The sequence below is a fragment of the Trachurus trachurus genome (assembly GCF_905171665.1).
Source record: "Trachurus trachurus genome assembly, chromosome: 4".
In the NCBI taxonomy this organism is placed as follows: domain Eukaryota; kingdom Metazoa; phylum Chordata; class Actinopteri; order Carangiformes; family Carangidae; genus Trachurus; species Trachurus trachurus.
Window position 1 is genome coordinate 3,012,445 of NC_139898.1, and position 22,643 is coordinate 3,035,087.

At 45.0% G+C, this 22,643-nt stretch overlaps 1 protein-coding gene across 4 annotated transcripts; it reads right to left on the minus strand.

The window, feature by feature from the left end:
- Positions 1-22,381, minus strand: slain2 (SLAIN motif family, member 2). Of its 4 annotated transcripts, none has more exons than XM_083970410.1 (9): positions 21,688-22,381; positions 17,769-17,911; positions 11,588-11,755; positions 11,316-11,489; positions 9,844-10,197; positions 9,038-9,187; positions 4,993-5,031; positions 3,845-4,052; positions 1-1,714 (listed from the first exon to the last, which is right to left on the minus strand). In XM_083970410.1, exons 1-9 carry the CDS (start codon positions 22,167-22,169, stop codon positions 1,651-1,653), a joined length of 1,782 nt encoding a protein of 593 aa, XP_083826536.1. In that variant the 5' UTR covers positions 22,170-22,381; the 3' UTR covers positions 1-1,650. The 4 variants fall into 4 exon arrangements, with proteins under 4 accessions (XP_083826536.1, XP_083826535.1, XP_083826534.1 ...); XM_083970409.1 differs by lacking the exon at positions 4,993-5,031 and adding an exon at positions 7,094-7,177; XM_083970408.1 differs by lacking the exon at positions 4,993-5,031 and adding an exon at positions 7,094-7,180.
- Positions 22,382-22,643: the final 262 nt, after the last annotated feature.

Here is a 22,643-nt window from a genome sequence, read left to right on the forward strand (position 1 = left end):
TTTTAGCTTTTATTTGAAATGTGACTTTACACAGGGAAACTGAATGTTCATGTTTGTGGATATAAAAAAAAGCTCAATAACAAAAACTTTCACACAAAAGGTGTGGTATGTCTTTTTGCAACATTCGTTCTAGCTTCCCACTGAATCTGAGCTTTGACTGAGGCACCTCTCTCTTTAATAAATAGTTTCATTTACAGAATGAGCAATTAGTTATAAATATGAAGGCGCATATTAAACATTTTTTTTAAAGCAATTATAAATGTATTGATTTCAATTACAAAAAAAAACACAAACAGGCAAGCAGATCAGTCAAGCAGAGAAATGCAAACTCGCAAAGAAATTGGCACAAAATGATAAACATACAAAACAAAGATGTTCAAACTCAAATGAAAGTTTAAATTATAGGCACTAGTTTAAGAACACCCAGCACACCAATTACCAGAACAGCTTCCCTAACACTGGCACACCTTTTGATTTATTGTCATAGCACAAGAGGTAAAAGCCAGCCGACGTTTACTCAGCCTGTCACGTTGATATATTTTTCCTTTTCTCTTTTTTCTTCATGGTATGATTGATACACGGACAAATCTGTGGTGGGAATTCAATGAACAACATCAAAGACTGGTTGGTGTCACTGGCTGAACGGGTGAACGGGGATTAAATATGTTTTTAGAGCTCAGGTTTCTTTCTCGATAGATGGAGTTTGTCTGCAGCATCAAACATAACTCACACCTGAACTGAAACTGACCAATCACAGCACTTGATGGAAAAGTATATAGTCTTGGCAAACTGTGGTACAAGTCAGGAGTCTGAGGCCGAGGTGTCATCGCTCACACAGGTTCCTCACAAGTCCTGTGACTTGACGACAACAACGAAAAAAAAAAGAAGGCTTTGGAGATTTAGCTTGAAATTGAGGTTCAAAATGTTCGTTTTAAACAACTTAATTCTTAAAATAAAATACTGATATGGATGTTTGGACATACACTTCTTAAATAATTTGAATAAATAATTTCCAAAACAAACTTGTGCATACATTCTGGCTGATTTTACAAGAGGAAAGATTCTTTAAATGTCATACCCACACACAGGTGCTTTTTTTTTTTTTCAACTGTTGCAAGACATCAATAATTCTCTAACGTTACGGGACAGTTCACCTGCACAGCATCATCATAGAGATCGCTCACCCACATCTGTTAAACACAGAGCATAAAGAGAGAAATGCATGGAAACATTTCAACCTGAGGGAGGTGAAGAAGAGCGGGGGGGTGGGGCGTTGGGGCTGGGTGGGGGGAGGTGGGTGATGTAGTGATATGACCGTCTGACACGTGAGCGCAGTCAAACCAAGGCAGGTGACGTGTCCTCTGCTGCCGGAGCCGGAGTCGGCCTGGTTTCTTTGGCATTTTATGGGCTGTTTTTTGCGCGACATGCCTGACCCCTCCGGTGCCAGTCCCCACAGAGAAGCATGATGGGAGGTCCTCTTGGACACGATGTGGACACTGTCCTCTCCTTTCTTAAATTCTGATTTGTATATAGTTTTCGGGACAGTCTCTCTCTTTGCTGTAGAAGTTGTCTAGCTAGATAAAGTGCCATGTCGTCCTGTCTGCCTCCTTGTGTTGATAGTTTGACTGGAGCGCCCCCCCGTGGCCGGCCTCAGTAACAGCCTTCTCTCCAGTTCTCGCCTGTGCCGCTGTAGGACCGAGGAGCAGGAAGAGATCTGAGGAGACGAAGTTTGATGCTGGTTACATTGAGTGTCTATGTCAATTACTTTTATCACACACAGAGAGACAACATGCATGTACATAGATTGTGTAGGTATGTAATTGAAAAGAAATAGAGAGCCATACGAGGGAGGAGGGTGGGGGGTGGGATGGGATGGGAAAAGTTCATGTTTTGTTTTGTTCATCTGATGTTTAAAAATCATCCTGGGCTAAATATCCTTCTATCTCCCGGTGGCTTAAAGACATGATGTTTTTTTTTAAAGCTTGAGAAATTTTTTTCAGAAATGGCAACCCTTTATTTTCCTATTTTACTAATTTAGAGGTACTACCTGATTGAATTTCTGCCTATTACCATTATCACTGTTTTTGTTATTTTGGTTTTTTTTTTACACTGCACTCTGATAAAATTGTAGTGGAAAAATGAGTAAATTAAATTACAGAGTGTGTTTTTGTTCATTTTCTTTTGTGTATGTGTATATGTGACTGTTTACATATGCATATATGTATAAAAAAAAGAAAAGAAAAGGATAACTGTATCCCCGTAATTGGAAGTATCTTGTTGTATTTTTCAATAAAAATATTTTGGAGAAAAAAAAATCATCCTGGTGTGTGCTGTGTCTATAAGTTTATACACTTATTGGGAGGTTAAGCCCAAAAAATGGGCCTTTGACTTCAAGTCATGATGCAAAGGTCCCCTTTGGCATGGAAGTATCTTAGGGTCATACAAATAAGTCTATCCTAAGACACAAGTGAGATCACACTTTGTATCTGAAATAAACACGTTTTTAAATTGAGAAAACGCATGCTAAAAGCACATTCCATTTAGAATGTCCATATAAACTCAGGCAGATCCCCTGATGCCTTCAGCTCCTGGATGTGATCTACAGCTTCTGAGACAACATGGAGCTGCTTGTGTGACAGGATATTGGGTTTTATTAATGTAAAAACATTAATAAAACTATACTGATACTGATTTGTTCAATATCAGACCGAGTGTAACAAATATAGCCTACAAGTAGTTAAATAATAAGATGTAATTCATATCACAGTAGTGTCAGGAAAGACCAATTAGCCAAATATTGTGTTGGTCAAAATATAGGCCTACCTAGAACTAGTTACTGCTTGTGTATGTTGATTTAAAAAAGTTGAATTTACATGTATGACCCAGTCTGGGTCATATTAGAAGTCAACTTAAAGTCAAAGGAAAAATGTTTTTACTGTTCTCAAATGTAAAAATGGGTCACATTGGACCCTGTACATTATTTAAGGCTTATATAACCTGATACTGAAATCATTTTACATTGTGCTCCTAAAGTAAACTAACAAATTTTAGCGTAGAGCGCCCTTCATAAGCAATGTTCAGCTTTTATGTACATACAGGGAAGTTTAGGTTTGCAGCTCTCACATAAAGCATATGATTAGGACTGACTTATTTCACCAGCACAGTATAGCTGGCTAAGATCCTCTCTTAGAGTAATGCTGAGAAACTGGTAAGCTTCATTATTTTGGTAGATTTTTACTTTTGTGAATGCTTGTTAATGCTCATCTTATAAATCTCATGATGTTACAGTATCTTTATTTCTTACTTCAAATGAGCCATAATGGAATGTCATGACTGGACTTTATGCTTCCTATGTCAGTCCATCCTACAGATTGAAAGGCATTAGATCCCTGTTCATCATTCAAACTGAGAAACAATCCTGAAATATTGCAATCATGTTACAAATAAGCTGTAGATAACATCCAGGAGCTGAAGTCATTGTAGTTTATATGGACATTCTAAATGGAATGTGCTTTTAGCATGTGTTTTCTCAATTAAAAAGGCATTTTAAAAACGTGTTTATTTCAGATACAAAGTGTGATCTCACTTGTGTCTTAGGATAGATTTATTTGTATGACCCTAAGGTACTTCCATGCCAAAGGGGAGCTTTGCATCATGACTTGAAGTCAAAAGTCGCTTAACCTCCCTACTATTATGTATACTCCTTCTGTAAAATATGACTTATGTCATTGTAACCAATTGTAGATGCTTGCTAAGCACCATAAACATCCTGTAAGAGCTTCTGTTAATAAAAACAAATCTTTGAAAAAAAAAAGAGAGACAACATGTGCATGTGTGTACATACCTGCGCACAGGCTGGGCCAGCTTGCTGCGAGGCAGAGGGATGCCCCCTCCCGCCGAGCCACTGGGCCGGGGCAGGCCGCTGCGTGGAGTGGCCAGGGAGCGGGTGGGGGTGGAGGTGGCAGAGCCGGGGGTGGGCGTGGCCTTCACCGGCTGCCTCAAGGCGAGTGGGGACGGGGTGGCAGGAGTCCGCAGCTTACTGGGAGAGGGGACTGAGGACAGGGAGGACAGGGTTACGCTCAGGTGGAAGTGGATCCTGTCAGTCTTAATGTTCTTCTACAGGTTTCAGTCTATCTGGAGTTTCACAGTGAAGTAATGATCAAGAGCACAATGGTATGAGGTAGATCTACACTCTGTTGGCAGTTTATTAGGCACAGCTCAAACAACACAGTCTAATCCAGTGTTTTTTCAACCTTGGGGTCGAGACCCCACGTGGGGTCGCCTGGAATTCAAATGCGGTCGCTTGTAATGTCTTTTGTCAAATTATTATTATTTTTAAAATTATGATTAAAAACACCACACACAATCTTAAACAACTGTATTCTATATTTTCACATAAATCAAGTTAAAATAAAATGCAACATGAAAATATCTGAGCTGACGTATGATTGATGGCCACGATTACATGACTACACGTGATTGGAAATTTGTGATGTCAAAATGGGGTCACGAGCCAAAAAAGGTTAGGAACCACTGGTCTAATCCAACAGTCCTGGAATAAACCGTCCTGCAGGACTTTATCACATTCTAGGGTGTCATGATGGAGGATTCACTGCAGCGTCAGGGTGTCAGACTGGTTGGTTGGTTGTAGCAAGATGTATCTAATGAACTGCCAAGTGAGTGTGAACATGATGCCTGTGTACAATAATCTGTTTGACACATGGAAACATGTTGGTCTTGACTAAACAAATCCATCCCATATTTACAAATGAAGAATGAACCTGTTACGATGAAAGTTAACATCTACAAATGAATGACTGACCTCGGCTAACGGCGTTTGGATGTGCTGACAGAATGAGGTGATTCACACACAGCATATACCAGTGAAAACCAGCAGCACAACATCAATACAACCACAGTGTGGAACCACAATCACAATATTTAAAAAAGAAAAAGAAAAAAAAAAGGTGGAAACCCTCAGTGAATACTCACTGAAATCACCTTCTTCTCCAAAGCAACAGGAGAGTGGGACTAGACAAGGACGAAGACAACAGAGACAGGCCTTAATTCAGAGCTGGGAGGAAGGTGCTGAGGGTGGACGGTCATGTGGTGTCTCTTGCCGCCTGTTTGTTCGCCACAAACTTGTCACGTTACATGACCCTGGATCAGTGTGAGCACCAAATCATGACAAGTGACTGTTGAGGTTGTGTGAGTGTGGTCATGGAGAGTGATGGTGACGGTGAGGGGGGGGGGGGGGGGGGGGGGGGGGGGCACACGCTGCTGTTACAACTAATGTAACCAACGCAGTCACATCTGTAACACCTGGATCAGTGACAGTGTACAGGATTAAAGGGATAGTTCACCCAAAATTCAAATTTCACTCATTATCTACTCACCCTCATGTCAACTAAGAGCTGTGAGAATTTTCAGAGTCCTCCGTGCCTTCTCTGAGTTACGGGGGGGTCCGTGCAGCAGTATTTGTCCATATAATGGTTGTAAATGGATACCAACTTTCTTCGTCCAAAAAGACACATCAAAAAACATCCAAATACCTCCATACTGCTCGTCTGTAATGTCCCTCTTGTATTGGAGCCCCGACATGAGAAATTGTTCTGAAAAAAAATCTATAGTATAGCTTGTTTGTAGCGGAAGCTCCCAGTGTCTCGGTTCACTGCTCACTGACCGGCGGAACAATTTCTCATGTCGGGGCTTCAATACAAGAGGGACATTACAGACGAGCAGTATGGAGGTATTTGGATGTTTTTTGGTGTGTCTTTTTGGACGAAGAAAGTTGGTATCCATTGACAACCATTATATGGAGAAATACTGCTGCACGGACCCCCCCCGTAACTCAGAGAAGGAACGGAGGACTCTGAAAATTCTTACAGTTCTTAGTTGACATGAGGGTGAGTAGATAATGAGTGAAATTTGAATTTTGGGTAAACTATCCCTTTAATGCTGGAATCTATCATGTCATGATGGAGGTAAACAAACATTATTAGGTACACCTCTACATTACTCAAGTGTAGTTTTGTCTCCTGTGTCATAATATTCACAAGTGGCTCTAATATTAAAATGATACATAACACTGATGCCTGGTTAATATGGCACATCCAGGTGTACCTAATAAAGTGGCCACTTGGTGAACAGAATATAAATATTTTACATGATAAAATATGGATGCAACAAATGTGAAGTGAATTCATTTCAGTTTTTCACTTGAGCTAACAGACTGGATGTTGTTGACGGCGACCAACTTCCCTCATTGTCTGGTGAATAACATCATGTGACCAAATGAGAAACAAGAACCTTCACACTGTATAAAAGTGTCAGCTGATGCTAATTCACTGAATCATTGATAAGAATTATCTTCTTCTAGTTCATTTATCTTAAAACATAAGTTGATGACACAAATGCAGAAAGACACCAGAGTCCACAGGGCTGAGGTGATCTACATACTACAGCACACTCGGTGTCTCAGACCTTTGGACACTGCTGCGTCCAGTGATGACAGCATGACTTACAGCATGTTTGCAAGTGCTGCAAGGAAACAAGTGTTTATAGTGGAGTCCAGGTTAATGTGGCCATAAGGAAGGACAGGTGAATGGCACTAGTATTGTTACATAACCATGGTAGTGGACTATGGACCAGCAACAGCACAGAATCACTGCTTTGACGTTACCGAGCTCACAGCACCTGTTTTAGTTTTACATAAACAGCTCGAGTCAGTGAAGCAGCTCTTCAGACTGTGACCCCTCCAGCCTTTCGGTGTGGGACACAGCTGTCCACCTCTGTCTGACCCTCGGCTCTGCTGCTCTCTGTCAATGAAAGTGCCAGAGCAGAGGCTGAAGCTGCACTCAGCCTTGAAATGACCAGCTGGACGCCGGTCCATGAACACACCCCTCCTCAGATCTGTTTCAGCTCCACACACTGTGGCTGTTTCAGCGTTTACATTTCGCGTGCCTCAGCAGACAATACTTTTGAGTACATACACAGGTAGCTGGACTGTGTATTAGTGCATCATAAACTGTGCATGTGTCTGTGTGTGAGCGCCATCCCACAGCCTCCAGCTGGTTTAGGAGCAGACCGTTACCTCGCAGGGCAGTCGGGCTTTGGAGGTGCTGTTTGGGTTTCGGGGAGGAACGAGAGGGGGTGGAGTATCTCGGGAGTTGAGCTGCTGCTGGAAAAACAGGGACAATTCAACAAGGGAGTCAGACTTCACTTGTGCCTGAGAATCGCAGCGTCACCGGAGCGAGAGGAGGCCGACGAGGGCGACCGCAGCCGTACAAGCCGGGGGGTGCAGTGTGAGGCCACTAGAGGGCTCTGCAGCCACATGCAGCTTCATTCAAGGTGGCGGCGCAGCAGTGCCACTGTCAGGTGGAACAGCCCATCTACCGGTGTCAGCACGGACAGAAGGACGGAGAGAAGGAGGCTGGTCGGTGTTAAACATGCTCTTTGCAGTGAAGAGGAGTCAGTGCCCACATGCCCAGTGCAGCCAAAGCTCAGAGAGAACAGATTCACACGACTGTAAACCTCTCCACTGTGGAGTTGAAGCTCTTTAAAGGGATAGTTCAATATTATGGCAAATTTGCCCATTGCCATAATCCCTGTAGTCATAGGAGTAGGTACATTACTTTTAATTATCGGTGCATGTTGTTTTGAGATCAGCGGGGCAGAGACGTGAGCTGCTCAGCGAACACAAAGGAGGTGAACGGTACAGCTCCTCTGTCCCTCATCAAACTCATCAAATACACAATCCAACAACTCCAAAACACTCTCCTAGACAAGTTGTGACCTGCACATTCACCACGCTATGAAATAATAATGTAACATTACCAGACTGAGTTGTTTTCGAGGCAAATGCGGCCAGAACTACACTCCAAATATGGCTGCTGGGTGGAGTGATTGTAAAAGCGCAAGTAGTTAGGAGTATTTGCTTTGTGTGTCGTAATGTTACATAATTACACATGATTATCTCATAGTGTGGTGAATGTACAGGTCACAGCTTGTCCATGAGAGTGTTCTGGAGTTGTTGGATTGTGTATTTGATGAGTTTTGAGGGACAGAGGACCTGTACCGTTCACCTCCATTGTGTTATCTGAGTAGCTCGCGTCTCTGCCCGGCTGATCTCAAAACAACATGCACCGATAATTAAAGGTAATGAACCTACTCCTGTGACTATAGGGATTATGGCAATGGGCGAATTTGCCAAAATGTTGAACTATCCCTTTAAGATGAGGTGCATGTATGAAAATGTGACGGCAACCCCTGTCCATGAGAGCGCTGACGGAAACAGGATAAAGACGGCCACTACATGTTTAACCAGCTGAAACCTGCCCTTTGACCTCAGCCCTATCAGTCTGTAGTAACAGAGGGATTACTGTTCTTGGATTAAGGACAATACCATTACCATTATCTGCTATTACAGGATTAAATCAGTAGATAGTCTGAACCCAAAGAGGTGGAGATCCTGAGCTCTTAAACACCATAAAACCCTTAGACAGAAAATGTAAAACGACATAAGTGCCACTGAGACGAGGAGTCGTTCAGGATTCTCAGTGTTGCTGGTGCCATGCACTAATTCTGCACAGAGAGAGTGTGTGCGTCTTTGAAGTGAAAGTTATGCCGGGACGACGAGAGGAAGGATGCGTGTCAATAAGAGATAGTATAACTGAAAATGATCAAAGACAGAGAGGATCCCCAAACACCGAAGCCATGGCACTACAAAGCAACGCAGGCCTGTGGCTGCAGGTGGAGCCGCAGGGATTAACACAGTTCCCACTGCAACAACCACTAACAAGAGATTACACAGCCTGTCATGTTGCCGAGCGCTGAGCAGACTGAGAGAGCAAAACAGATGTTAACATAATGTCGTCAGACAACACACTGATATCAATAATGGATCTGACAATGGCTCTGCTACTCAAGCAAAACATTTGTTTACAACTTTTCAAAGTTTTTGTATTTAGCAGCTAAATCAAATCAAACGGACACATGACATGTTGTTTGATGTGTATGTGTGTGTCACAATACTTACTCGCAGACTGGCTCTGGTGTCGAGGAGAGCCGCCGTTTGGCACTTGCAGGTTTGACTCACAGCTGCGGCTGTTCTTCACGGGCTCCGGGGCCTGGGCCTGGGCCGCCGCCGAGGAGCGCGTGAGGTTGGGAAGACTACGACGCAGCTTTTCTACAGAGCAGAGGAGAGAATCAGATCAATGTGACAGTGGCCAGGGTCACACACTGAACCACTGTCCATGTGTACTGGCTCTGTTAAGTATGGAAGCGTATCTGCACCTTTATTCAAATGTCAGTTAATTGAATAAACAAATACAAAGTCAATTTGTGTCTGTCTACCTGTATTACCCAATACCATGCAGCCACAGAAGGAAGACCCGCCTTGATGAGAGAACTGACAGTTTGCATTCTCAAATTGAATATTGGTGCAGATAACGCATGTGACAAAACACAATGCAATAAGCAGGGTCACTACTGTCCCTTTTAACCTAACAAATACAAAGTGATGTGAGGATTGCATTGCTTTGCAAACTGAATTGTCAATTGCCAAATGCATTTCCAAATTGCATGACTACATTGCACATTGAATTGCCAGTTTGCAAAATGAATTGCCATTTGAATAAAATGACATGATTTGATTTGATTGATTAATTTAATTTTAATTCCTTATTTTCATTGAGATTATTTGATCTGTATTGAGGATTGCATTGCCACTTTGCATATTGAACTGTAAATTGCCAAATACATTTTCAAACTACACACTGAATTGCCAGTTTGCAAAATGCATTTCCATTTGAATAAAGGTGCAGATACGCCGCCATAGCCTACCTTCATTCTTCACCACGTTGGTCTGCATGTCGTGCCCGTGGCCCTGCAGCGAGTGGCGAGGCTGCTGCAGGCGGCTGATGATGGGCTGAGGCGAGCCGCGGCTGTGGCTGTAGTCGATGGAACGGGCCGGGGAGCGGGAGCGCGGCGAATTCCTGGGGGAGGCGCGGGGCGAGTGTCGAGGGGAGGGGCTGAAGCGGCTGGAGGGCAGGTGGAAGGCCGGGTGCACCGCCTCCTCCTCGTCCTCCAGACTGTGCGCGTCTAACTCCTGGTCGCTGAAGGTGCTGCGCCGCAACGAGTGGCAGGAGGAGCCCGAGCTCCGTCTGGACGCCGTGGCAGCGTAGTCCTGTCTCAAACCTGAGGACAGACGGGTCAGGTGTGAAGAACATGCAGAATGGAGGATGGAGCTGCTGTAGGTAATTTATGAGAGGGTTAGGGGGGTTTTAACCCCAAAGAAATCTAATCCAGCCAATATAACCCCTTAAATAACCATATAATTGTAGTGAATACAAATATCTACACGCTGGTATAAGGAAGTTGTTGTTTTTACTGATTTAAAGCAGAAGTAAGCGATCCGGTGGTTTTGGCTAACTTCCTGTCAGCAGATGGAGTTAGCAGTCCCCGCCCTCGTCCCTACGTCACCACATTCACGCGCATCCCTTGGCTGCACACACAGAGAGGACCGCCCCTTTATGCCGTTCTCTCTCCTCATTGGATAAAGGTTGTAGGATACAAGGAAAGTTTTCTCCTCGGCTTACAGCAGAGCAGAGTGACTGACAGACCCGTGTTTCAGACCAAACACTCTATAAATGATTGCCGTCGGAAGATAGAACTATTTAAGACTTACATTAACACAAATATTCCGCTTACTTCTGCTTTAATTTAATTTGCAACAACCACAAGTAATATTTTTAATAATCTGACAATGTACAGCTGGTTGCTAGTGGCTATAGAGGGAAAGCTAGAGGAGGACGCCACAAAAAAAATATGCTGGTGGGATTTAGCCGATCTGAAAACTGATTGGTTTTTCTCTCTCAAGCTAATTTGGTCTTTACATTGTATTAATGAAGGTGTGGTGTGCTATGTTATAATGCCTCTGCAGGCTAACTGTTAGCCGTGTCATAGTCTAGCTGCCTAGATCACCCTTTGTGTCATTAGTTCATCTGCCTGGTAAGAAACACAATGGCAAGTGGTGATATGATAAACTGATTAACCAGCATTAGTCCTGTCAGAATAAATGTGTTACTTTATTAACAACAAAATAAAATGCATGACTGAAATACCTTTTACTACTGTTATTGATATGGGAATGCCTAAATAAAGAGGTAAATTAACCTTGTTCTTTTATCAAAGTTAATGATTTTGCACTCTTCCCCCGCACTAAGACACGTGCTGATTTGTTTCCTTATATGGGCAGAGATCTTAACCCATCCTATGTTTAACCCAAAGTTACGCCCTTGGCAACAGGTACTTACTCTCCTCCTGCATACGAGCCAGGATCTGAACATCGGTGACGTCGTTGAGTTTGTAGGTGGTGGAGGAGCCCACAGAGTCCTCGTCCATCTCCGAGGTGCTCAGCTCGCTGTCCACGGACGACTGTGGACTCACCGCCGGAGGGTTCCTCTCAGCCGCCGCGTTGCGCTGGTGTACTGTCGGTGAGGAAAATGCGTGCGACACAGATTCAACCACACTGACAACAACAGCTGATCGTCGGTACTTGTTACTGAAACGACCGAGAGCTCCATACCTGCGTTGCCCGGCATTAGCTGCTGCCTGACGATGGGCACTCTGCTGGGGGTGGAGGAGGGGGAGTTGAAGCCGCTGCTGTACGGGCTGTTGGCTGCGTTTGTGCTGTACGGGCTTCCGTAGCTCTGCTGGTTGTAGGGGCTTCCATACAGGCTCCTCCGCTTGTTGGCTGCAAAGTTACACAACACATGTGGTCAGCATGGATACTCTACACTGTTAACCTGCTGGAAACCAATCAAAGTCCTTGTGCAGACTTTTGTTTATTTATTCTATGGCAGCACTGATAATCATGGGTGTATTAGATATTAAATATTAAGTCATATTTTCTTAATTTACGCAGGTGCTGCTTTACAACTGGTGAGTGTTGTATTGATCTACAGAGCAGACTGGAAGCTTTCAGCAGATGTTCAATAATAAAATTTGATTTATGCATTTGTTACTGAAATATCTGATCATTTCTGCAGTATTATTGTTCTTACACTGATGGACTCTTACAGTTTTTCCTTCACAATCTGAAGTAATCCATCCATCCTCAGTTAACATGCTGTATCTTGAAGTGAACAGTGCACACAGCTCCTTTACTTGAGTCAGAGTAAAAGAACCTCCTGATCAAATATCACCACAATACAAGAGAAGCTTTTTCAGTCCAGATGACATAAACACACTGTTGTCTTATTCCACATTTACAGTGACTGAACTGAACCTTAAGTCACTGGACCAACCACAGCATGGAGAGCACAAACCTACCTTACCTTTACCTATCTGGAATTAAATAAACCTTACACATCTCAACATCATGTTTCTCAAACTCAACGGTGAACTTTTGTTAGTACGGATGTGGGTTTGATCATAAGATAGGATAAGATGTAGAACTTCATGGCTGCCCGACTCGGAAATCACTGTGTCACAGCAACAGTATACACACAGTACCAAGAGAAGAATAGGAGTAGAGAGTTCAGACAATGAGTACTCTGGTGCTCTATCACATTTTCAAAATAAAAGACACTACAAGCTCTAGTTCAAAGTAAGAGTCCTTGTGCCCAGTGCTCTATGGAAATGTTGTGAAAGTGATGTCAAAGTTAAGTTACTTCACTAAAGCACTGATACTTAAAACAAACACTTAAGCAGAGCACTCCCACTAAAAGTGTGTTACAGTCCAGCAGCTCCACCACGGCCCTGACGGAGCCTGTTTCCATCCCAGCAGCAGTGTTTTCCTGAGAGCTGGGAGCTGTATGAAAGCTCTGCAGTGTGCCGGCCGCCTGCTCCAGTTCCTCACACCGTATGCTGACCAGAGGCCTGACGGAGAGTTCCTGCATCATTAGCTGGGAAAAAACACTCAACAATACGCGCCATTGAATCCATACGCGCAGTCAATGAGTGCACAATGCTATTCTCTGTGCGGCCCCCGGGCCCGAGGCTCCAGCCTACGGAGTCCTCGGTCTGGATCATGAGATCAGACCCCGTCGCTGAGATAGCTTGGTGGTTTGGATGGCTGCCGTCTCTGAGTGCACTCATTTACCCATCCCTCTCTCTCTGACTGGATGTGTTTACACAGCTGGGTGGTGGTGGTGGTGGAGGCCTTTTAAGATCAACTACCTCCTCTCTCCACATTGCTCCTTTCTCTCTCTCTCCGTCTCCTGCTCCTCTGCACTCTGTCCTCCTGCATTATTTACCATCATGTCGTCCACTCCTGGTGCCATCAGCGCAGATCAGCTACTGAGGAATGTCAACAACGCTGCAACATGTAGCGGGCTAACACTGAGCACTTTGTCTTCCATTTCCAGAGTAAGACAGGTCAACAGACTAAAACCTGCTTGAAACCAAGCTTGACTATTACACACGGTCCAGATTTAAAGGGATAGTTCAACATTTTGGCAAATTGGCCCATTGCCATAATCCCTATAGTTTTAGGAGTAGGTTTGTTACCCTTAATTGTCGGTGCAAGCTGTTTTTAGAACGGTGGAGCAGAGCCGTTAGCTGCTCAGAGCTACGCTACGGAGGCTAATGGAATTTCTTGGTTTTCCTCATCAAACTCATCAAATACACAATCCAACAACTCCAAAACGCTCTAGTGGACAAGTTGTGTCCTGCACATTCACCACGCTATGAGATAATAACACAACGTTACCAGACAGAGTTGTTTTCGAGGCAAATGCAGAGATTGCTTTCAGAAAAACAGCAATGGGCCAATTTGCCAAAATGTTGAACTATCCCTTTAAGTGAAAACAGAGCAGTCAGAAGATCGGCCGTGTTCTTCACGCTCAACAAACAGATGAGTCTGTGCTACAACGTGAGTGAGGCTGCAGCTCATATGAACCCTGTGTTAAACAGTGCGAGGGTTGGATGACAGTGTGTGTGTCCTATCACAGTGATCCGACGAGCACACTGGAAAGACACACACACACACACAGACGGGTCTGAAGGGATCTGCAGCACAGGGACCAACCGAAATAGCATGTCCTCAAATCCTCATGTCCTCGAACAAAAAAAAAAGAGAAGTAAAAGACAAGAAAAGAACTCCTCTTCCTGTCCAATGAGACTGATGTCATTTGTAACCAATGTGATATGAAACTGTATTAGGAGGACTTTTTTTCTGGCTTTGGCGTTTGAGGCTGTGGAAACTGGCCTCAAGTTTCCACAGGCTCAAACGCCAAGACAGAGAAAACTAGATGAGCCAGCAACACACAACATCCTGAGAGAAAATGGAAGCCTGTAAGGCATACATGTCGAAGAAGAAGGAAAGCTTGGCGTTGAGGTCTTATTTGATATTTAGAAAAAAAAGCAAAAAACAAAAGAAAGGCCCAAACAGCTGCAGAGTGCTTCGAGCGTATCACAAGAGGAGCAAATAGAGGAGCTTTTATAAAAGAGAGAGACCAACAGCACAAAGGAGAACAGAGGATCAAGCTGGAGGAGACGTGCAGGCAGAAGGTGAACTCACTCCCTCAGTGTACAGAGTGCAGGAACAGGGCAGGTCAGCTGAGTGGCAGTGGTTGTAACTCTAGAGTATTATATGTGCTGTGGATTGGCAGGTCTCAGAGCAGCGCCAGTGTCTTGGTTAAGAAACATTTGAATTGTTGTGGCGTGGAAACACTTTGCTTATCAGGATTCAAATGAATAAAACAGCTCGGTCATCCACTCAGACAGCTATCTCCCAGCCGTCTCCTCCCTGCTATTAGTTACATAACAGAGACACGTCATCCGAGGACATGAATCTAACAGTATGTGTGCAGAGCAGAGGCGTGCTCGCTGTTGACATCCAACTTGAGGCGGTGTTTAAAGTCTCTGCTCGTCCTGTGTTGAGTGTGTTCTGGCTGCGCGGCCGCATGGAAACGCTCAGACACGCCGCGCTCTCCCATCGACCTCTTCGTGTCACAGCTCAGATCATGAGGAAGTAACTCTTCGCCTCCAGTCTTCCACAAGTCGAGGTGGAGTTTTTTCCTCTTTGAAATTCCTTAACTGACGCCATGGCAACAGGGGTTTCCATGCCCCTGTGAGAGGGCTGGGTGCGAGAGGAGAACAGCCCTGAGCCATGAGGGTGTGTCACCATGACTCCTTCCATCACACTCATGAATCCTCTCAGAAATTAACGCTGGAAATTTGACAAAGGCTTTCTCTGTGCTCACTTTTGATTTATTTTGTAATTTTTTAACTCAAATCTCTACCATCCCTCGCCCTCGATGCCAAATATATTCACTTTAAATGCTGTGTGACCACATGGCCGGCGAATCATAAGACTCTGTGAAAGATTTTAGTTGTTCTGTCTTTTGCAAATGATGACACCAGCAGTGCCAAAGGAGGAGAGGGGAGGAGGGGGGTGAAGTGGGGAGGGGAGGGGAGGTATCAGGCCCATGGAGGGGGTGACGTTATCCTTCCACACCTACAGTGGTGAGTGATATCACCACTTGTGAGCATGCGCCCATGAAGCCCACTCCAGTGGACAGTTATTTGTAGTATTAGTCAGCTGCTGCTGCACACATGGGTGTGTCGATGACAAAGGGTTAAGTTAAGATTGTGCTTTGTTCACCAGCGGTCGTGAAGTCCAGGCCACACAAGGGAAGGAGCTGGATGACGTATTTTTGATTTGCATTTGCACCAGAAGCTCAAAGCGTCTCTGAACGTATGAGACGTTAATGATGGAAATGTGACACATGAGGGGAAGAAATATTCAGATCCACAGTCGTGTAACTGATCATCAATTCAAGTAATTTCCGACCATTTCATACAGCCTCCTCCTTACATGTTTTACTTATACTCTTCAAATAGTGTTTCATCTTTTCAAGATTGCTTCAGCAGTTTCTTCACTAAATTCAGCATTTATTCAGCTCATTCAGCTTCCAGCTTTCAGCATTCACCCGTATTTCCTTCAGGAAATGCATTCTCTAACCCAAACAGATCTCAGTGTCTTCGAATGAGGAGGCCTGAGTGTGTGTGTGTGTGTGTGTGTGTGTGTGTGTGTGTGTGTGTGTGTGTGTGTGTGTGTGTGTGTGTGTGTGTGTGTTCAGGTGCAGTTCAGAGTCTTGCACAACAGAGGAGAGATCAGGAGAGAACGACCTTCAGTGGCTAATTGCTCAACATGATCTAACTGTCACATGGACATACCACGGTCAAAATGGGAATGACCCCCCTCAGTTCAGCTGCCAGACTCGAGGCCCGGCCTCCTCTCTGACCCAGCACCTATAATTAGTGGAGCACCGGCTCCACGCAGCTCCTCTCCTCTTCTCAGAGGGTTCAGCTGCACACTGAGGCGTCCGCATGGGACCGTCACAGACCCCAGGCATTTGTTTACATCCACACTGGCGCTCTACACGACGATGACGACGACATGGAATGATTTAAGGTTTTTGTCGCCGACGTCTCAAGACCACACGAGCCTCGAACTCCTGGAGAGACTGTGGTGTTTAAAACATGGACAGATGTCAATATGAATAAGTTAATGCTGCACATGTGCTGAGAATCAGGTGCAGGCCGGAGGCACAAAAGCAAGAAATATTTTGAATACTCCACAGCGAGGTATAAATTATACATCGCTCCTCACACACATTTCAGCAAAGGAGTAACAGATGAGAACAACTGGGTCTCTTCCATGTATTAGTCTGACGGCCTGTTTAGCTTGGCTCGTGCGTATGCGTGACAGTCGTCCAAAGAGTACACACATATATTCTCACAGACCCTCAAAGAATTACTGCATCAAACCCTGGAGCTTTCTCTAACCTCGACCTGCACTCGTCTGTCTGACAGCTGCTTTTTTTTTAAACTACGGCCTGTTCTGTTCATACATGTACATGTGTGGAGGTCAACTTCCTGTTAGAATAATAAGGGAAACTGAAGCACACAGGACAACATCAGTCATGAGTCATACGTCCATCTCTGCTTTGTTTGGAAGTGCATGTTGTAACATCTATTTCATCATTTATGAACAGGCTCCACTGTGACGAATCAGTACACATTCGCCTAATATACAACAATGACGCACTGCTGACCTCTGACACACTGTCACGATTTGAGTAACACTTCAGCCTGGCACAGCTGTGGAAAATCACCACTGTAATGCTCTGTGTCAGCATTAATACATTTTTTTTTATTGTAGTCACATTCTTAAATGACCATATTAATACAAATAAAGAGAACTCAGGACTGGTGTTATGCACATTGCTCATCAAACTCATCAAATACACAATCCAACAACTCCAAAATGCTCTTGTGGAGAAGTAGTGACCTGCACATTCACCACGCTATGAAATAATGAAGCACATGAAGCAATTACTCGGAAGTACTACTTGTGCTATTGAAATCACTCCGCCCAGCAGCCATGTCTGGAATGTACTGTAGTCTATGCATTTGCCTCGAAAACAACTCCATCTGGTGATGTTACGTTATTATCTCATAGCCTGGTGAATGTGCAGGTCACAACTTCTCCACAAGAGCGTTTTGGAGTTGTTGGAGTGTGTTTTCGATGAGTTTGATAAGGGACAGGGGGATCTGTACCATTCACCTCCATTGCGTTTGCTGAGTAGCTCACGTCTCTGCCCCGCTGATCTCAAAACAACTTGCACTGATAGTTAAATGTAATGAACCTACTCCTATGACTAAAGGGATTGTGGTCATTTGCCAAAATGTTCAACTATCCCTTTAACATCTGAAAAGAGGGATTCGTTTGCTGTATCACTGTTGCTGCTGTTTACCTGACATGGTGAGGTCCAGTCTGTGAATGAGGGAGCGCTTGGCCGACTCCATCTCAGGACTGGGGTTGTCCAGAGCTTGGCGGCACCACACAATAGGACTCAAGGCTTTTTGCAGGGGACTGTTGACTTTTGTCTCGTAGAGCCTGGAGAAAAATACACAGAGCAGCAGATGCATGTGACACAGTATATTATTGCAAAGTACATTAAAGGCAACACTAGCAATCAAAACAAAACATCTTCCTCTTGTGATAACGGCCGACTGTTCCAGCTCACACCTATCACACCTCATACGTGATGTGAGCTGATAGCTGGGACGAGGAAATGAGACTGAGGGGATAACAAAGTGTTTGGACAGTGTTTGATCACAGAGTGCTGCAGTGGCAATGACACTGCAGCAGAGAGGCGCTGCTTGTCAACACTGAAAAACAACTTTGTTTTAATCCAGATCTATTTCATGCTCATGTTATTTAAGATCCTAGGAACAAGTTCTTAACCTATCAATACAATCCTGACTCTTATGTGTTGATCTGTCAGAATTAGGTGTTCTGTATCTATGGGGGGTTTCTATTAGCGATGAGGACATTGTAACTTCAAGCTCCTGCTGCAGCAAACTTTAAGAATGAACTGTCACCTGCCCACATCCTCTGAAACAGGCCCAGCGTTCAGCACTTAGTCAGCTGCATTGATTCAAAGTGAAACTCAATAGGCGCGTTTCCACAGCAGGAACTTCGAGGTAATTTTACGGGGCCCAGGAACCTCCTTACTCTGTGCCGATTGGTCCATTCCTACCCACTCCCTTTACCAGGAACTCCTGCAGTGGAAACACGCCTAATATTGATGCAAACACATCAAGGTAGAAAATAAGGACACATAGTGACTGAATGGCCCACTACTCTCTACTATTTGTCAGTTAAACTAGTTATACGCATGTGTGTTTATGCCTAACCTCTTGAGAAGAGAAGAGAAGAGAAGAGAAGAGAAGAGAAGAGAAGAGAAGAGAAGAGAAGAGAAGAGAAGAGATCTTCTCTTCTCCACTCAGGAGAGAGATCTGAGTCAGCAGCTGTCAGCTCTGTAGCAGCCATAGAGGAAGTCTTTCATGATGAAAGCAGAAACATTACGGCTAAGGCAAAGAAGTGCAGCAACGCAGCAACACAAGCAGGAGATCTGGGGCTGTGCACACTTCCATTGTTTATCAACAGAGGGGCTGTCACTCACATTTTAGTAGAGCACATAGTAAAAGTTTTTGAGGCTACTGGAGCAAACCTTTAAATAATTATGGGCAGTAGCGATGCTGCTCTGTAGTGGTTCAGTTGTGTGACAGAAGTTTTCCTGTCGGCCCTGGTTACCGTATCCTCCTCGTTACACCTCCTTGCTGGGGTCCCTCAGGGTTCTATTCTAGGGCCAATCCCATTTTCTCTGCTCCCTCTAGGATTCAGTCTTATTAAATCCAGCATCTAACTCCACTGTTACACAGATGACATTCAGATTTACCTACCTGCACCTACAGGAAGGTGCTAACTCTTTAAAACCATCTGTGATCTGCCTCTGGGTCATCAAAGCTTGGATGGCCCAGAGTCTTGTAGAGTTAAATGAAATGAGAATAAAACTGGAGTCCTGATATGTGGACCCAGCGGTGTAGGAGTGTCATGTCGGCCTGTGTTCCCTCCCTGGAATTATATGTTTTGGGGGTTTTAACTTCGGCGATATAGCCCCCATGAGTTGCCTCATACTGTTACACTGGCCCCTACACTGCCTGTCTCTTAACACATCTTCTTTAGTATGAGAATGACTGTCTTAATGCTTTAACCATTTTACTGTCTTTGAGATTTTGTTGCGTTGTGTCACAGTTTTTACTGTTTTGACTGTACAGCCCTTTGGCCATCTGCTGTACCATAAAAAGTAAATAATGTACTTGACCAAAAGTCCAACCTACAGACATGAAACAACGATATGTGTCAAGTCCACACACGCGGTGGAAAGGGAAGCATCTATTGATAGTCGGGGCACTGCAGGAGCGGGCAGCGTTTTAAATCCAGTCTGAGGCTAATTCAGGGATTACAGGAGTCTATGACAGGAGCTGGCGAGAGCTGGGCGCTACACAGTAATCCCAGATATCAATCTGATCCAGAGGGCTGACAAACAGCCAGGGCATAATGAGACTGGGCTCTGTTGGGCATGAGCGAGCAATGTCTGAAAGTAGTCTGATGTCAAAGGCTCAGTAGCTGGCAGAGGCGCACTGCTGCGGGCGAGAGAGGAAGGTCTTGGAACAATGGGTAGATCAAATAACAAACACTTAGTGGAAAAGGATTCGTCCTATAGCCTACATGTCGGTTGCAACGGTAGCTGAGTGCACCCACTTTCCCCCATTCATGCCATATTCCTCTAGGCTAGTTACAGTGTTATACCACTGTTCTTCTCCGCGCGGTGTCAATATATTTTTAGAGAGCGTTCGTCTAATTTGTTAACCAACACACCTACGGCTTGGACATCGATGATTTATCACTGCCAGTCAGACATCCTTTACTGTTGTCGAATCCTGTGTGCTGGCATTCAACCAAATATAATCTGCCTCTGTAGGAGCTTTTAGTAACTACCACTGGGTTGCACACAGAGCTGCACCCAAATGTTGCCCATTATAGTATCATTATCATACGTAGAAGATGCCAATCAAATAAACTCTTCCTGACAGGACAAGACAAGATAACAAGAGAGGACCATCGACTCAGGAAATGTGTATTGTTTCATTCATATGTGGTCTGTAACTGTTGGCTGGATTTATAGACCCTCTTTAAACCCATCTACCAAGTCTCCATGACTGACATGGGCTGCCTTAAGTTAGCAGGACTAATCTCGGTGTGTAACTCTGCCTCTCCAGGATTTCCTTGAATTGGGATGAGAGGGGGAGATTTAGACAAATCCACTCATGTTCTTCATAAGTGTATCTCTGCAAAGCCACCTAACTTTTAAACCCGCAACAGCTCAAAACCAGAGTAAATAATCCAAACACAAATAGTGGAAGGGGGATTATAGGAGATGTATGGATGGACATGTGCGCTATCAGGGTTGACTGTGTGATCACAAGCAGGGCCTGCACGATCATCCTGCTCCATATGACCACTCTGTGTTATTAAGAGCTATTGTTGTTTGTAATCCCTGTAAAGGCAGCGTTAGGCTTCATGACACTGACACAGCTCTTCCTCCTGCATGCTGAGCTGAGCTGACTGTCCTATTTCTCATCTCTCATCATCAGCTCTCACTCCATAGCTGCTGCAGAGCAGAGCACTTGTGGCTTGTGTGCCAACTGGTGTGCTAAGGGGAATTCAGAGGAGGAGTACATAACCATGACTACTTCTCCCACATGGCTGCTGGGCAGGAAAACAACTTTCGTTTTTTTTTTTGCTGTACACACTGATCTCCTGCCACCGCTGCCGTGACAAGCCAAGCAATCTGCCACATCACAGCCCCCCAAACGGTTCAACAGATGATCAGAGGGACCTCGGGGTCCTGACAGCTGAGAGCCACGGTGCCTCACAGGCCTACTGGTCGGTCTCAGACACAGACACAGACGCACTATCTGGGAGCGAGGAGGAATAAGGATTTGGCTCTGACAGTCTTAACAAAGCGCGTCTATTATGGTGATATAGTCACAGCAGGGCATGGCATCGCCCACACGACTTGCCCAACAACATAATACAGACAGTGATCCACAATGAGGCTCCTTCAGCACAGATGACTTCACCTCTCAGGCTACTACACAGACTGTTTACGCCTGGTGTTTGTCATGGTAGCTAATGTGTAGAGCAGCTGTGCCCGGCCAATTAAAGCTGTCAGCCCCGCTCTGAAGGCAGGGACCCGGGCCGAGCGGCCGAGGGGCCGAGGGGCCGAGACACCTCCCAGGACAAGCCTGTCTGTCACTCACCAGCTGTCCTCGTCTTCGTTTAGACAATCCATGTCTTCCAGGTCTAAGATTTCCACTTCGTCTAGGATCGATGTTTCCCCTTCGTCTGTGTAGCTGACGGTCGTGTCCGAGTAACGAGAGTTCATACTCGGCACGGAGGTGGCAGCCGAAGCCCCGTCGCTGTCGTACGCCCTCCTGAAGCTGATGCCGTCGTAGGACAGCCGGGGGCTCAGGCAGCGGTTGTTCTCCAGCAGCCCACCGTAGCCTCCCGTACCGACGAACCCCACCCCAGGGAAGCCGGCCAGCCCGGCTGCCATCCCCGCTGACAGGGACGAGTCGTACCCGGCGCTGAGGGGTCTGTGGTTCCCTGACATCGCTCCGGACGAGGACAACATGGTCGACCTGCTCCGGAGCTGCTCGTTCTGCTGCTCGAGCTTCTTCACCAAGTCCTGGAGCTTCCGCACCTCCAGGTCCGCGTTGATATTTGAGTTGATATCCTCCATGGTGGCTCCTCAGCCCAGAGAAAATATGCAGCGGTCTGTGGTGTTTCCAGTCGTTTCTCCGTCGACTCTCTCCTTCGTTTCGTCCGTCCTTCACTTCCACCTATGTGTTCAAACAAGACACTGAGGTGTTCCGCTCACTTAAAAAGCTCAACGCCGTCATCTTCTCCGGTTATTCGAGCTCACGGGCAGGGTCGAGGCCATTTTCATAATACTCGTCACCAACTGTGAAAGACCAACAGGCGGCGGATAGCATACGTCACTGCGTTCGGTGTCGGGGGCGAGCACGTAACCAACACCTATTTGCGCGCGCACAGATATCCTAAACGCGTTTTTTTAAAACACCAAAAACTTCCTATTACAAGATGTTTAAATGCTAATTAACGTACCCATATTAATATATGAATTAATCTACACCAATACAGAGTTGAAACATGGTGACAAAGTGACTAAAACTATCTATTAGTCAACATTCAC